Genomic DNA, 13,047 nt, shown 5'->3' with positions numbered 1-13,047 from the left:
AGCAAAGTCAGACACTAATAATTGCTTTTGAATGTTACCTCCAGACCAGATCTTCCAGAATGACCTTTGGCATCAAGAAACTGAAAAACAAAGGGTAACAGTAACAAAAATTAGTGCCATTTTTCATAGCAATTAATGGCTGGAGTTTTAAACTCCACATGTGCAGTGCTCAGGCAAGTAACTTATGTGGGAGTGTGAAATGAAGCTGTAAAGGAGGTGTATCTCTGTCTCACTCAGGATTTGGTGCCAATAAATAATAAATAAAGAGGCATTTGTTGGCAGCTGGCTGGCCAAAGCTCTGGAGGTCTGCAGGGCTCCTTCCTAGAGAGCTTCTGCCTTTGTGTGTCACTTTTGCCATGGTGTCCTAAACTCAGAAATGCAGGCTGCTGTGATTGATGGTGTGATTGATGAAATCACCCAAGATGAGCCTGAGCAGGTTTTGGGCTTTTGATGTGGGAATGAGGCAAAGATTTTTGGAAGAAAAAAAGAGAAGGGTTGATTTATTAATAGGCATGTTCCTGCTGTAAGTGCATCTTCTGTCTGTTGCTGTGGATTAGGGAGACAGGGGTGGCACAGCCCTTCTCTGTACCCTCTGAAGTTTGGTGTCATCCCAGTGGGGCCCAGCAGGTGCTGCTTTGCTGGGAACTCAGCAGCTCAGGCAGTCTCAGATCTCAGGGACGTGAGTGCTCTGGGCCCTGCACTGAAAGCACTGGGTGGGATCATCCTTAATTCAGGACCGCTCCGATATTTCCATTTGTCGTGGCTGTTCCCAAGCTTTCCTGGCTGACCTGTGTTCCAGAAGAGAAAGAATTGCCCTGTGTGTGCCCAGCACAATGAGCTGAGAACATGTTTGTGTGCAGCTGACAGGAGCAGGGTGGGTGGGGAAGGTTAAGCCCAGATGGCACTGCAGATATCCCCTTGGCACACAGCTGCAGTATTATTCCCTGCAAGGCCAGAAGGGCTGCAGCTGAGGCAGAAAGGCTCAGATTTCATGTGCCAAGGGAGACTTCCAGTCTGTGTGCTCCTGGTACCTCGGGCTGGGCAGAAAGGCACAGCTGAGCCCCCGGGCACTCCCCACCTGGAGAAGACAAACCCAGCACTGGCCTCCTGGTCACCCTGCACACCTGACCTCCCTCTGCCTGATTTGTCATGCCTGAGAGTAGCTGCTCTTATAAACCCTGGAATCTAGGTAAAGCTACAGCTAATGCCCCAGCTGAGTCAATAGCACACTGGGTTGGAGCTAATTTTTCAGGCTTATATGCTGTTTGGAACAGGAAATCCGTGATTTTAATTAGCAATAAATAGGAAATAGTCTGCTGCGAATTGATCTTAAGCAGGTACTGCTGTACTAAATTAGTTCAAAATAAGCAGGATTTTCCATTCAGCAAATTGATGGTGAGACATCTTGGGTTTATTAGCAGCAGCTCCATTATCTGTCTGAGGCTAACTTTGGTTTCAGAAAGGAATGAAGCTGAAAATCTGTTCTTAGACACAAAGAGATGAGCTTATCATAAAGTACAGAGCATCAGGACAGAAGGGATTTCCCCCATGTAGTCATTTGAAGAACTAATTGTCATATGTATTCTGTCTTAGCTAGTAAATGGAACTAATAACAATTTGTCAAAAAAATCAACTTTTTTTGTTTGTTAATTCACAGCCATTTAATGTTTAATGAAATTCTGGGAGATGGCATTTTCTTGATGTGTTTGTGAAGAAGATCCTTTCATCTGACACTTCATTAGGGAAAGGATTTGGATTTTGAATGTTCTTAGGAAATAAAGCTCCTTTTACTGCAGAGAAAACTGTGCAATCTGCTCTGTTTAATACAGAGAAGGCCCTGAAATTGCCTAAGCTATCATGCTTGTCTGTAAGACAAGACCGTGCTGTTGCTTTCAACTTCTAATAGTATTAAAATCTGAAGCAGTAACTTGTATTTCATGGAGTTCTGCAGATGGGAGAGTTGAGACCTTGGCAGTGAAATGAGCTGGGGAAATCAGTTTGTGGGATAAGTGAACTGTTTCATTTGTACAAGGCACTGAATCAGTGGGATGTCCATTCTCAGCCTGATGCTTATCTCAGTTTCTCTGGCATTTGTGCATAATCCTTCCAGTCCTGTTACTGGAATCTCTTTGTGTGGGATAGGGTGGGATTTAGAACAACATTTTGGGATAGGATGTGAATTTTCTTTAATTTGCAGTCTTCCCATTTTGAATATCATTTCCAGAAAGGCAATTTCTGAGACAAGGAGCTCCTGGAGGGTCCAGTGGAGGCCACAAAGATGAGGGGTCTGTTTTGAGGAGAGACTGGGTCTGTTTGGTCTGGAGTAAAGAGGACTGAGATGGGATCACATGAATGCCCATAAATATCTCAAAGAGGTGCCAAGGAAGGTGCCAGACTCTTTTCAGCAGTGCTCAGTGGCAGGATGAGGAGCAATGGCCATGAACTGAAACACAGGAGGTTCCACCTTAACATGAGGAAGAACTTCTTTACACTGGTGGTGGCAGAGCACTGGAACAGCTGCCCAGAGGAGCTGTTCTTTGGTGCCTTTCTTTCTGTGGCCTGCTCCCAGTGGTGATTAAGTCCCTTTGACTCCTTCATTCCCTTCACTTGACCACACTGGAATGCCTGCTTTCACAACTGCCCGAAAATAATCCCTTGCCAACCTGCTGTACTGGATAAGCTGTAGAAATATTGGCTGCCTTCACATTCTGTCAGTTTTTAAAGTGATTTTTACTCCTTTGTGATGAGTAGCTGATTCACAGGGGTTGCTGAGCTACCTCTCAGACTAAGGCAATGTGCCAAATGCATCCGTGGGATGGGGAGTGAACTTTTATTGTGCTCTGACTGTATCAATAGCAAAATTCAGACTGACCTCAGTGGAGTAAACCTGTGTCCTAAACGAGTAAACCTTTGAGACTTCCAGTTCATGTCCTGCAATGAGATAGTCACAAAAATCTGGTGGCCTCATAACCACAGGGCATCAACTCTTCCTGCTGGACCAGAGGGACACAAACTCTGGGTCAGGGTCCCAGACTGGACTTTCTCTGTCTGACATTCATTGTGTTAATGGAAATACATTTCTGAGAAATGAAGTCCATTCTCTTGATCTCTGTCTAGCTTACAAGTTACTAAATGTTATGCCACAAATGGTAAAGGTGATAAATAATTTTTTTTTGTGCAGACAGAATTTCAGTGATGCTCTGCTTGGACATTTTGAGGTTCAGGAGGTTTTTTTTGAGCTGAAAGAGGCATATTCTGACTTAATCTTCTGGCACTTATGGAGCTGCTGCATAATTGCAGTGGATTTTTTTTAAAGGTTATATCTAAAATAGTCAATATGAAGCAGGAAGGGAATGTTCTTTGCCCAGGATGAGAACCAGGAGTGCATCTGAAGACTGTTCTTGCAGCAGCTGGGTTCTGTGTGTGCAACTGAAGGGTGGAATTGCACGGGGTGGGTTGCACACATGCTGCTGTTAAACCAGACATTTTCACTGACAGGCAGTAGGATTAATGTGAATTTTTAAAGAATTGTTTCAGTGAGTGAGATCAAAGGCAGGACCAAGCTCTTCCTCCTGCATCTCTTCCTCTGCCTAGTGCACAGTCAGTCTTGGATCAGTTGATAAACAACCCCAGATCCGTGCTGGATCTGTGATAGGGATGTGAAGGATCTTCTGTGGCCCAGGGAAAATGAGAATATAACTGGGTTTCACAGCTTGCAGAATATGAATACAAGCTGCTGCCTTAAATGTTCTGTGCTGTTTCTGTGTTGCCACGAGGTGGATTTTGTCCTGAGTGTGTTTGTGCCAGCCTGCTGTGGATGACCCCGTGGGAAAGCACATCCCCTGCCCCTGGCTTTTCTGTCTTGGTTTGGCAATTCATCTTCTCGCAGTAGATACCTACAGAAAAGGAGCCTAAAGCACATCTGACACATCATATTGAAGAGGAACTCCACACACACAACACAGCTGGAAAGAAAGTCTGAAAAGGAGTCATGGGTTAGGAATGTGGGCCAGGGCTGCTTCTGTAAAGAGCAAGAAAGTTTTTCTTGGTCCATTGGAGAGAATGTGCTGTTTTCCAGAGGGCTTGGGCTTTCCCCCAGCTTAGTGAGCACTGCTTGCTTCTCCTTCAGCTGGCCAGTTTCAGAAGAGCTGCCCTCAGAGAAGAAGGATCCTTTATTCAGCTGCAGCCTTGCTGGGAGCAGCAGAGTGCTGCAGAAGGCACTAGGCAGGAATGTTTCATTTCTAAAAATCTTAGGTCACTTTGATTGCACCATTGGTAAAGTGTTTCCACCTCCCCTCAAACTGCTCTTACAACTCTTGCCTGCTCTCTTCAGTGGGGCTTGGTGCTGCTGTGGTCTCAGAAAACCCTGCCAGAGGCAGGGCCAGCAGCAGCACGAGTCTGGGAGCAGCTGAGAGCTCTGGGAGCTACTGGGGAATAAACTGTGTGCTGTGAGGCAGCCCTGTTTCCTTCTTCTTCTCCCTAGACACGTTTCTCCAGTGTGGTTTTAAAGGTTCATTAGTGGATAATTGTGAGGAGCAGTCCCATTAACAGGAGCTGACTGGAGGTGTTAGATCAGCACAATTTATTGTGGGCACTGACAGGACTCTATGTGCCAGCAAGAAGAGAAATCCTGACTAATTATGGCAGTAGTTCTTTACAGGAATGGCACAACTACTGAGAACACAGTGCAGCTTTTCATGACAGCTTAGAAACCAGAAATATAAAGTGCAGCTTTTTTTGGTGGCCCTTTGCACAGGTGAGGACACATCCAGGGCCATCAGATAAACCAGATTATATTCAGCTTCAATATTTTAAAAGCTTAAATATGCACTGGATTGCTTTCTGGAGGTGTCTCCAGAAAGCTTCTGGGAAACCAGCAATAGGCAGTGACTGAACAGCAGATAATGGTTTAACACTTCCCCTTGTCATCAGTGTTCTTCTGCATCTGGTTTCTCTGTGTGTCTCCCCTAAAGTGTTGTCTCAGCACTAACAAAAGCAACAGATATGTGGCTGCTTTATGACTTGGGAGAGTGTATGTATTTTCTGTGTTTTCTTACCTCTGTGTCAGAGATTTCCCCAAGAGCTGCTTTAAGCAATGTCTGTACAAACAGAAGGGTTCAGCTCACACCATCATCAAGAAGTTGCTCAGGCATTTTCAAAACCAGGCAGTTTTGCAAGGGCAGTCATGACTATGAGAATAGAAAAGAGCTTGAGAAATTCAGTGTTTGTTTTAATCCCTGTGGTTCTCTCTGACTTTCTCTCTCCTATGCTGCAAGGCCGTGCCTGGAGCTCCCAGACTAGCTGTGGTAAATATCTGATACATGTCTGCTGCACTGCCATCTCTTGGATCAGGAGCATCCCAGTGGTGCAGTGCACAGACTAAACTGCTAAAAGCTCCAAAAAACCAGAGGTTTTGAGGGGTGCACACCCTCCCCACAGCTGATCAGGTTATATCTGGTAACCCTGGGATTTCCTCTGCCTGTGGAATTCATGCTACCCAGATATCTCTGTTACTTTCCATGGACTGTGTTTTGGTAAATAATCAAGGGGAAGATTCCTCACTTTGCTTAAGCAGAGGGGGGTTTGTTACCTATTTTGAATGTTGCTTTTTGTTGAAATGTTTACTTATTTCTGATGTTCACCCTGCAGGTAGGTAAAGCCTGGATATTGGCAAACGTGTGCCTCCTTTGCACACCCAAATCCTGGTGTGTGAGCACAACACACAAAGCACACAGACCTTGTCCAAAGCAAGATGTGCTCTTTAACAGGGAGGCTGGCTAAAAACGGTGCCAAAAAAAAGGAAAATATTCATGTTGCACAAACTAAGAAATTTAGCGAGAGGATGTTTAGTAGTGTTTTCCAAGACTGGTTTTAAGGGAATTTTTAATCAAATCTTAACCTGCTTTCAGTAGTTACCTCACTGAAGTAATTGGGCCAACATTCCCAGCAACAAAATGTTTTTGTGCTGCAAAGTTACGTGTAATTTAGTAAAAATTGCCAATTTTCTGTGAGTTGCTTTACTGATCTCTGTCAGTGGGAGCACAGAACCAGTGAGGCACAAAGATCAAAGGGGCAGGAAAATGAAGTGCATCAGGAGGAGTGATAAGGAACTGTGCCAAACAAAGTAGCTTTCTTATTTCACTTTACATTTCACCTTCTTTGCTGCTGCAAACTGTCACCTTCTGCTTCCTCGGCTGATCATTTAGGTTCATTTTGCATGTCAAGATGGTGCAAGCTGCCCCAGGCAGTGGCACCCATTTCCTGAGCATCCTGTGTCCCACACGTATCTCCTAACACCCTTTGTGTCAGTGCTCATGCCACACACAGGCCACTGCTGCCACGGTGACAAAGACTGCAAGGAGAAAATTCACAAAATTCATTTCGTGCATTTGCTGCAAATCAACATGAGAAGGTGGCAGAGGTTCCCTTACACAGCTTTTCAATCAAATCCAGCCAGTTGTAAGCTAATGGTATTTTCTGCCTGCATTGTGACTCAATTAGAAGGGATTTATGAATCTGCATGCAAGTAAAATGAGGACACAGTGCTCAGACATATTGTTCTGCTTCTTCACCCATTACCAAGGAAGTGACTCAATAATTGTATTCAGTTTAAGAAAATGCTTTGAGAGGAAATGTTTTGTAAGAAACATTAAAAAGTACTACCTTGGTTTCTAAGCTATTTCACCTTTACATTTGAAATGAGAAGCTTTATTTTGTGTTATTGTCTGTTTGTATTTCTTTTTAAAGGTTTCCATCTTCAGTTTCATTCATAACAAACCTGACACCTAAGACAAAGCCCAGCTTACCTCAGTGAGCTCACACGCAATTGTTCCATGGCTGGCTGTCACCTGCGTGTCCCCTGTGTGTGACAGGGGGTGCCACTGCAGCTCTGGCTCCTGGACAATGCAGATACAAAACTGTCCAGAATACAGGATAAAGTACCAATATATGATGTGGGAAGTGTCAAGACTTTGGTGGCACCAGCCCTGTCATGACAGAGCTGTGATTTAACTTCTGCAAACAGAACCAAGTTCAGTGATAGACTCATGCAACTGCTACCATATGGGGCAGTAAATCACTTATTGCTGAAATAACACTGATTTTAGAGTAAGACAAGACAGTTAATACAACTGTCAATTATTTAGCTCAACAGAGGGAACGTGCTGCAGCCTCTTGCAAATGGCAGGGCAGTGCTGTTTAAGGACTGCACTTAGCAACAACCAAAAAGGCATTTTTTCACTCCCTGGCTATAACTTCATAGCCATCTTCTAGTAACTGCAAGAACTAAGGAACAAACTTGTGTATTTTTGGTTGCTGCTGGATTACCTTCAGGACTTCTCTGCTCCAGACCTTAGATCTCTCCAAGATAGAGAGTTTGAGTTTAGGATGCTGAGAGTGGTACAGGATGCAGTGAGTCAGCACAGCAGGACCTTTGGGACAATCTGACAGTCCTGGAGCACTCCAGGGCCTTTGGGACAGTCTGACAATCCCAGAGCACTCCAGGGCCTTTGGGACAATCTGACAATCCCAGAGCACTCCAGGGCCTTTGGAACAATCTGACAGTCCTGGAGCACTCCAGGGCCTTTGGGACAATCTGACAATCCCAGAGCACACCAGGGCCTTTGGGACAGTCTGACAATCCCAGAGCACCCCAGGGCCTTTGGAACAATCTGACAGTCCTGGAGCACTCCAGGGCCTTTGGGACAATCTGACAATCCCAGAGCACCCCAGGGCCTTTGGGACAGTCTGACAGTCCTGGAGCACACCAGGGCCTTTGGGACAGTCTGACAGTCCTGGAGCACCCCAGGGCCTTTGGGACAATCTGACAGTCCTGGAGCACCCCAGGGCCTTTGGGACAATCTGACAATCCCAGAGCACACCAGGGCCTTTGGAACAATCTGACAGTCCTGGAGCACTCCAGGGCCTTTGGGACAGTCTGACAATCCCAGAGCACACCAGGGCCTTTGGGACAGTCTGACAATCCCAGAGCACCCCAGGGCCTTTGGAACAATCTGACAGTCCTGGAGCACTCCAGGGCCTTTGGGACAATCTGACAATCCCAGAGCACTCCAGGGCCTTTGGGACAGTCTGACAGTCCTGGAGCACTCCAGGGCCTTTGGGACAATCTGACAATCCCAGAGCACTCCAGGGCCTTTGGGACAGTCTGACAATCCCAGAGCACCCCAGGGCCTTTGGGACAGTCTGACAGTCCTGCTGTCCCTTGAGCTGCCAGACCCAAGGTTCAGCTCCAGAGACAAAGAGCAGCTTGGGATGAAGGTGAGAGAGCAGTGGTGGCAGCTCCATGAGCAGCATGTCCAACTTTTCCTGCAAGACTGACTCCAGGGGAATGGGCAGGAGCAGCTCCACTCCTGTAAGCACTTGGGGAAGTCCTCGGGGGTTTTCCATCAAACTGCCCTGAGTTTGTGGCATCAGGCATGATCACAGTCCAAGGCCAGCAGTGTCTCTTCCAGCACACACTTCAGGTGCATGGCTGGTGCTCATTTCTCCCTTCTGACACACTTCCTTCCCTCTCCCAGAAAGAAGTGACACTCCTTGCAACCTGCGTAAGCTGCAACTTAACTAAAGCTGGATGTTCCTCCTGACACAGTGGGAATATTGGAATACTCCTCCTGTAGCATGGAGTGCCAGGTTGTGATAAATAGACTGTTTCTCTGACTAATGTGTACCTAGTCAAATATTAATGAGCCGGCACACAGAAGCATGAAGTAATCTTTGCTTTTTCATTAAGTGCATAGATTAAAGAGATGTTGCTTTACTGTAATGCACAGAATTATGTCATTTCAGCTTAGAGTAACTGTTAATCACCTCAAATTGAAATGATCCTTGGTTTTGTTTTAAAGAGCATAGAAGAACAAGAAGTAGAGGAAAAACAGAAGTAGAAATGGATTATGAGACTATAGTGAAAGTGAGTGAAAAATTCCCCTTTTTATCCAGTAATGCTGATGTTGTTTTCATTTTACATGTCAAAACCAAGTCAGGATCATGCACAATTAACTGCCTGGTGGTTTTTCTGAAACCTTTGAGCAATTCCAGCCCTGATTTTTACCTGCTAGCTGCATAACACGAGCTGCCACTGACCATGACATCCCTTCGAGAGCGCGCAGGCGACTTGTGCCTTCTTCGGGTCATACCCACGCCATCATCTCCCTGCCTGTTTTATCTACTGCTGCTTCTGCACCCCCAGTGCAGCCATCAGGGGCTGTGTGTAACAGCATGACTGTCCCAGCTTTCCTGCCACAGCCCTTTGGGTCATGGGAATATCCTCTGTTCTCTGCTCACAGTAGCTGCAGTACTGTCACATCAGAGCACCGGGCGCTGGGCAATTTCTGTCTGAAGAGGTAAAGGAGATGGATTGATTGATGTGGGGGTAGGAATTGAGAGCATTTGAATGTAGAAGTGGGAGGTGGGGAAAGGTGTTGAAGTAGGAATTCTGGGTACCTCTGAAGATTAAGCTTACCAAGTAGATAAATTAGGGATTTGTCATCTGGGACACCAGAGTATGGGATGAAGATGGGATTAACCAGGGCATCACAGCAGAAGGAAGAATTGGGGTACAAAGAGAAAGAACTGATGAATGGGGATCAGTGAAACAGGATTAGTGAAACCTAAAGGGGAAGGCTAAAAGGTAAGTGGGTGATTTTTTCAGGGAGGAGGAAGAGAACAGAAGACAATTGAGGAAAGGCAGGCAAAGCCTGGAAGAAAGATGGAAGTAGATTAAAGTAAGGGAGTTTTCTTCATTGCTTTATGGAAGGGCTAATGATGACAAGATGGGGGTGGAATGAAGTATTATTTCAGGAGTGTTCATCAGGAGACATGATTATATAAGCAAACTTCCTGCATCCTCCTGCAAACACAGCCATGCCAGGAGGGCTGGGGCTTCCCCTTCAAGGGGGTAGCAGTCAGCCACAACTTTGTCACTAAATCAGGGACTCCTGCTTGCTTTGTGTTTTTATTTACTATTTCACTCCTACTGCTTTCTCCTGGGTTGCTTTGATATGCTTTGCTTGTTTGGAGAGAACTGCCGTGGTTCTCAGCGAGGGCTGTTTGTTCTCTCAGCCTGTCTGGGGGTGTTGTTTGGGGTTTTAAATACTGATCACATCCCTTTCTATGGACACACCCTGGCAAGGAAGAGGGAACCAGCTCTGGGTGTTTGATCTGTGCCCTGCACAGCACAGGCTGAGCCCTGTGCTTTGCAGAAGTGCTAAGTTTGATTTATGAAGGGACTGTGAATTTGGTTTGTCAGGCTTTTCTTTCTGTGAATCACCTGCCCTGCCCACACAGACCCCACCATATTCCTCATGTGTCGACTCACATCATTACAGTTTATTTAAAGGTTTTTACTGTTGCATAAGAAGTGAACATTTTTCTCAAATGCTTGTTAAAGATAACACAATTGAAAGTATTGTTTAGTTCTCTTGTTGTGGCAGGGCTGGAGATTAAAACTGTGAGGTGGGGCCCTGATTTCATGAGTGCTGTTTTCCTCTTGGACACAGGCAAGGGAACTACATGTGTATTTCCTGAGCACAGTGGCTGTGACAAAAGAAAGCAGAGCCCATAATGAATATGTTGGCACCTCCACAGTATTCAAAGGAGTGACTTACTGAGGATGGCGAGATTAAACTGGCAATTGCTCACTTGGGGACTGGGATTTCTTTGTTGTTTGTGTTTAAGTGACAGGAGAATATTGATTTCTGTTCCTGAGGGATGTGCTGTCTTCCTTTCCTGAAAAGCAGGAGGATGGGAATAGAGACGAGCTGCCTTGAAACAGCTCCCTGAACATTTGAAAAAAAGAGAACTTGTTTTAACTCTGCTCTCATCATACATCACTTACATTTTAAATAATATGGGGCCAAGCTCACATCACCTGCCTGGGTCAAGTTAGGATATCTTGGGAGGATGCTGGGAACCCAGACAAATCCAATGGCTCCTGCACAGTTAAAAGGAAAGCAGATCGCAGAGAAAAACCTCCTGTAGTGAAAGTAACTCCTCATTACACCACTGCAGTTACTCCTTCCTTCACCCTGCCCTCAGCACTTGAGCCTCGCAGGCTGTGGGAAGGAGCAGGACGAGCTGTGCGTGGTGGAAGTGCCACTCACTGCACCTGCCTGTGCATGACAGCTGGGAACAAAGTGCATTGGCACCAGGGAGCACTCAGGGAGCTCCAGAACAGGGCCAAGGGATCTGCCACACCAAAGCAAACCTGAGAACGATGTGATTTCTCCAGCCCTTTCTGTTCTAAGCTCTCACTGTTACATACACAGGACAAGGCATTTGGGATGCTCTAAGTGCCAGGATGAGGGAGGGCAGGCAGGGCAGAAGAAGGGGTAAAATTTTTCCTGCAGGCCAGAAAGGAATATCTCAGCTCCTGCTCTGGTGGAGTAAAGCACTGGCTTTGGGCTGAACAAAACAATCCATCACCTCAGAGAATATTTCTGTGCAGCAGAGGCACAGAATCCTTCTAAGCCACACTAATAGCTATGCAGAAATCTAGAGAAATTACCTAAATGTTAGACAGCTACAGGAAGAACTCCCAGTCCACAATTTTGTTTGTCAGCAGTAGATAAAATATTGAAACAAAAAGAAAAGAATGTAGACTTACAAGCCTGGTCTGAACCTGCAGCCTTTTTTTTTATTCTATGCTTTTGCACTAGGGTTTTTTTTGGTTTTTTTTGCGGGATAGGAATGGCTTTTAGGAAGTCTAAAAGGTAGGACCTAAAAGCTACTGCTGCACTTTTCTCATTCTTTAAGCTGTGTTTCCAGTGGACACTTAAGTGTATGAGGGAGTTTTTCAGTGAGGCTTCAGCCATACCCAAGTGCTGTGTAGGATCAAGCTGTCCTTTTTCTAAACCTGGAATTTTCTAAGTCTTTTTGAAGCTGCTGCACACACGCAGAACTCTGCACAGTACAACTTCAGCCTCCAGGTTCAGCTACTGCATGGCCTGTGGGGATGATAGTGCACTGTGCTGCCTCTTCTCCTGACAGCTTCATTTTCACCAGGGAGGTGTTCATGCCTGAATAAAACACATGGTGTGAGCTCATAGGGCAAATTATTTCACAGCCTGCTGATACTGAAGGTTAGCATTTCTAGAACCAGCTTACAGTCACTCATCTGTGGTCCTCCTTGAGATAATTCCTGTAGTGAATGCAGAGGTGCAGAAGTGGGATCAGGTTTGTTCTGCAGGGTGCTGTACAGCTTGGTGAGATCTCAGCGCAGCATTTCTGCCCTCAAAATGCTCCTTTCTGCTGAAAATTTGGCAGGTTCCCTTTCCAGAGCAGAGGTGGAGTTTCAGAAATCAGTACTCCTGATGGGATTGACTTGCAGCAATTAAATGCTTCCCTGTCGTTTCAGCAATCCACTTCACACCACGCAGCTGGGATGCTGCTGGAGTGGGGAGAGCAGCCTGCAATGCCGAGGAGCCTGGGAGCTGCAGGAGCTGCTGGGAGCAGTCCCTCCCTGTCAGTCTGTGTGCCAGGGCTGTGCTTGCCATGCCACGAAGGAATCCCTGCAGGAATCCCTGCTGCAGTGACTCTCCCCAGTTCCACGGCAGTGTTCACGCCTCCTCTTGGCCTGGAGTACCCTTCATTCCCATTTGTATTCAGACAGCCACTACTGCAGCTCCCACTTGAAAATACTAATTGGTTGAAAATGAATTCCAATTTTTAAATTATTGCTTAGCTTTTTTACTTTTGAAGTGATCTCTTCTTCTAAGACTGGAGTTAATTTCTTGTAATATCAGCTGCCATGTAGTGGTTGCAGCTCATAAGCAAATTTAATTTAGTGATCCAAACTATGTTTGAGGGTTTACGTGGGTCAGGGTCCTCTCTGCTGGCTACTGCAGGAATTGATGTCATGTGGAAAAGCAGTAAGCCTGTCACAGGTGACATCCCTCCTGGGAAGAGGTGTCTGTGTTCCCTTGCAGTCACCAGCAGAGAGGACATACTGCCAATATGGATGTTGTCTGCTTAGAAGTTGAAATATTCTGTGCCCTCCTGAAATCCTTTTTTAGAAGTTTTCTGGGCAAGTAA

General features: G+C 45.8%; 1 protein-coding gene across 4 annotated transcripts in view; it reads left to right on the top strand.

Annotated features, from left to right (window-relative positions):
- Positions 1–13,047, top strand: part of PLCB1 (phospholipase C beta 1) — a 337,610-nt gene that overhangs the window by 307,298 nt on the left and 17,265 nt on the right. For 2 of the 4 annotated variants that reach the window (XM_041417187.1, XM_041417188.1), the window contains exon 32: positions 8,862–8,926. The exons of the other annotated variants lie outside the window; for them this stretch is intronic. In XM_041417187.1, the coding sequence (XP_041273121.1) occupies positions 8,862–8,900 (39 nt within the window). In that variant the 3' untranslated portion in view covers positions 8,901–8,926. The remainder of the gene's footprint in view (positions 1–8,861; positions 8,927–13,047) is intronic. 4 annotated transcript variants of the gene reach the window in all.

Source organism: Onychostruthus taczanowskii, unplaced genomic scaffold (genome assembly GCF_017590055.1).
Source record: "Onychostruthus taczanowskii isolate IOZ18803 unplaced genomic scaffold, ASM1759005v1 scaffold55, whole genome shotgun sequence".
NCBI classification, from domain to species: Eukaryota; Metazoa; Chordata; class Aves; order Passeriformes; family Passeridae; genus Onychostruthus; species Onychostruthus taczanowskii.
This window is presented reverse-complemented; position numbering and strand designations above follow the sequence as displayed.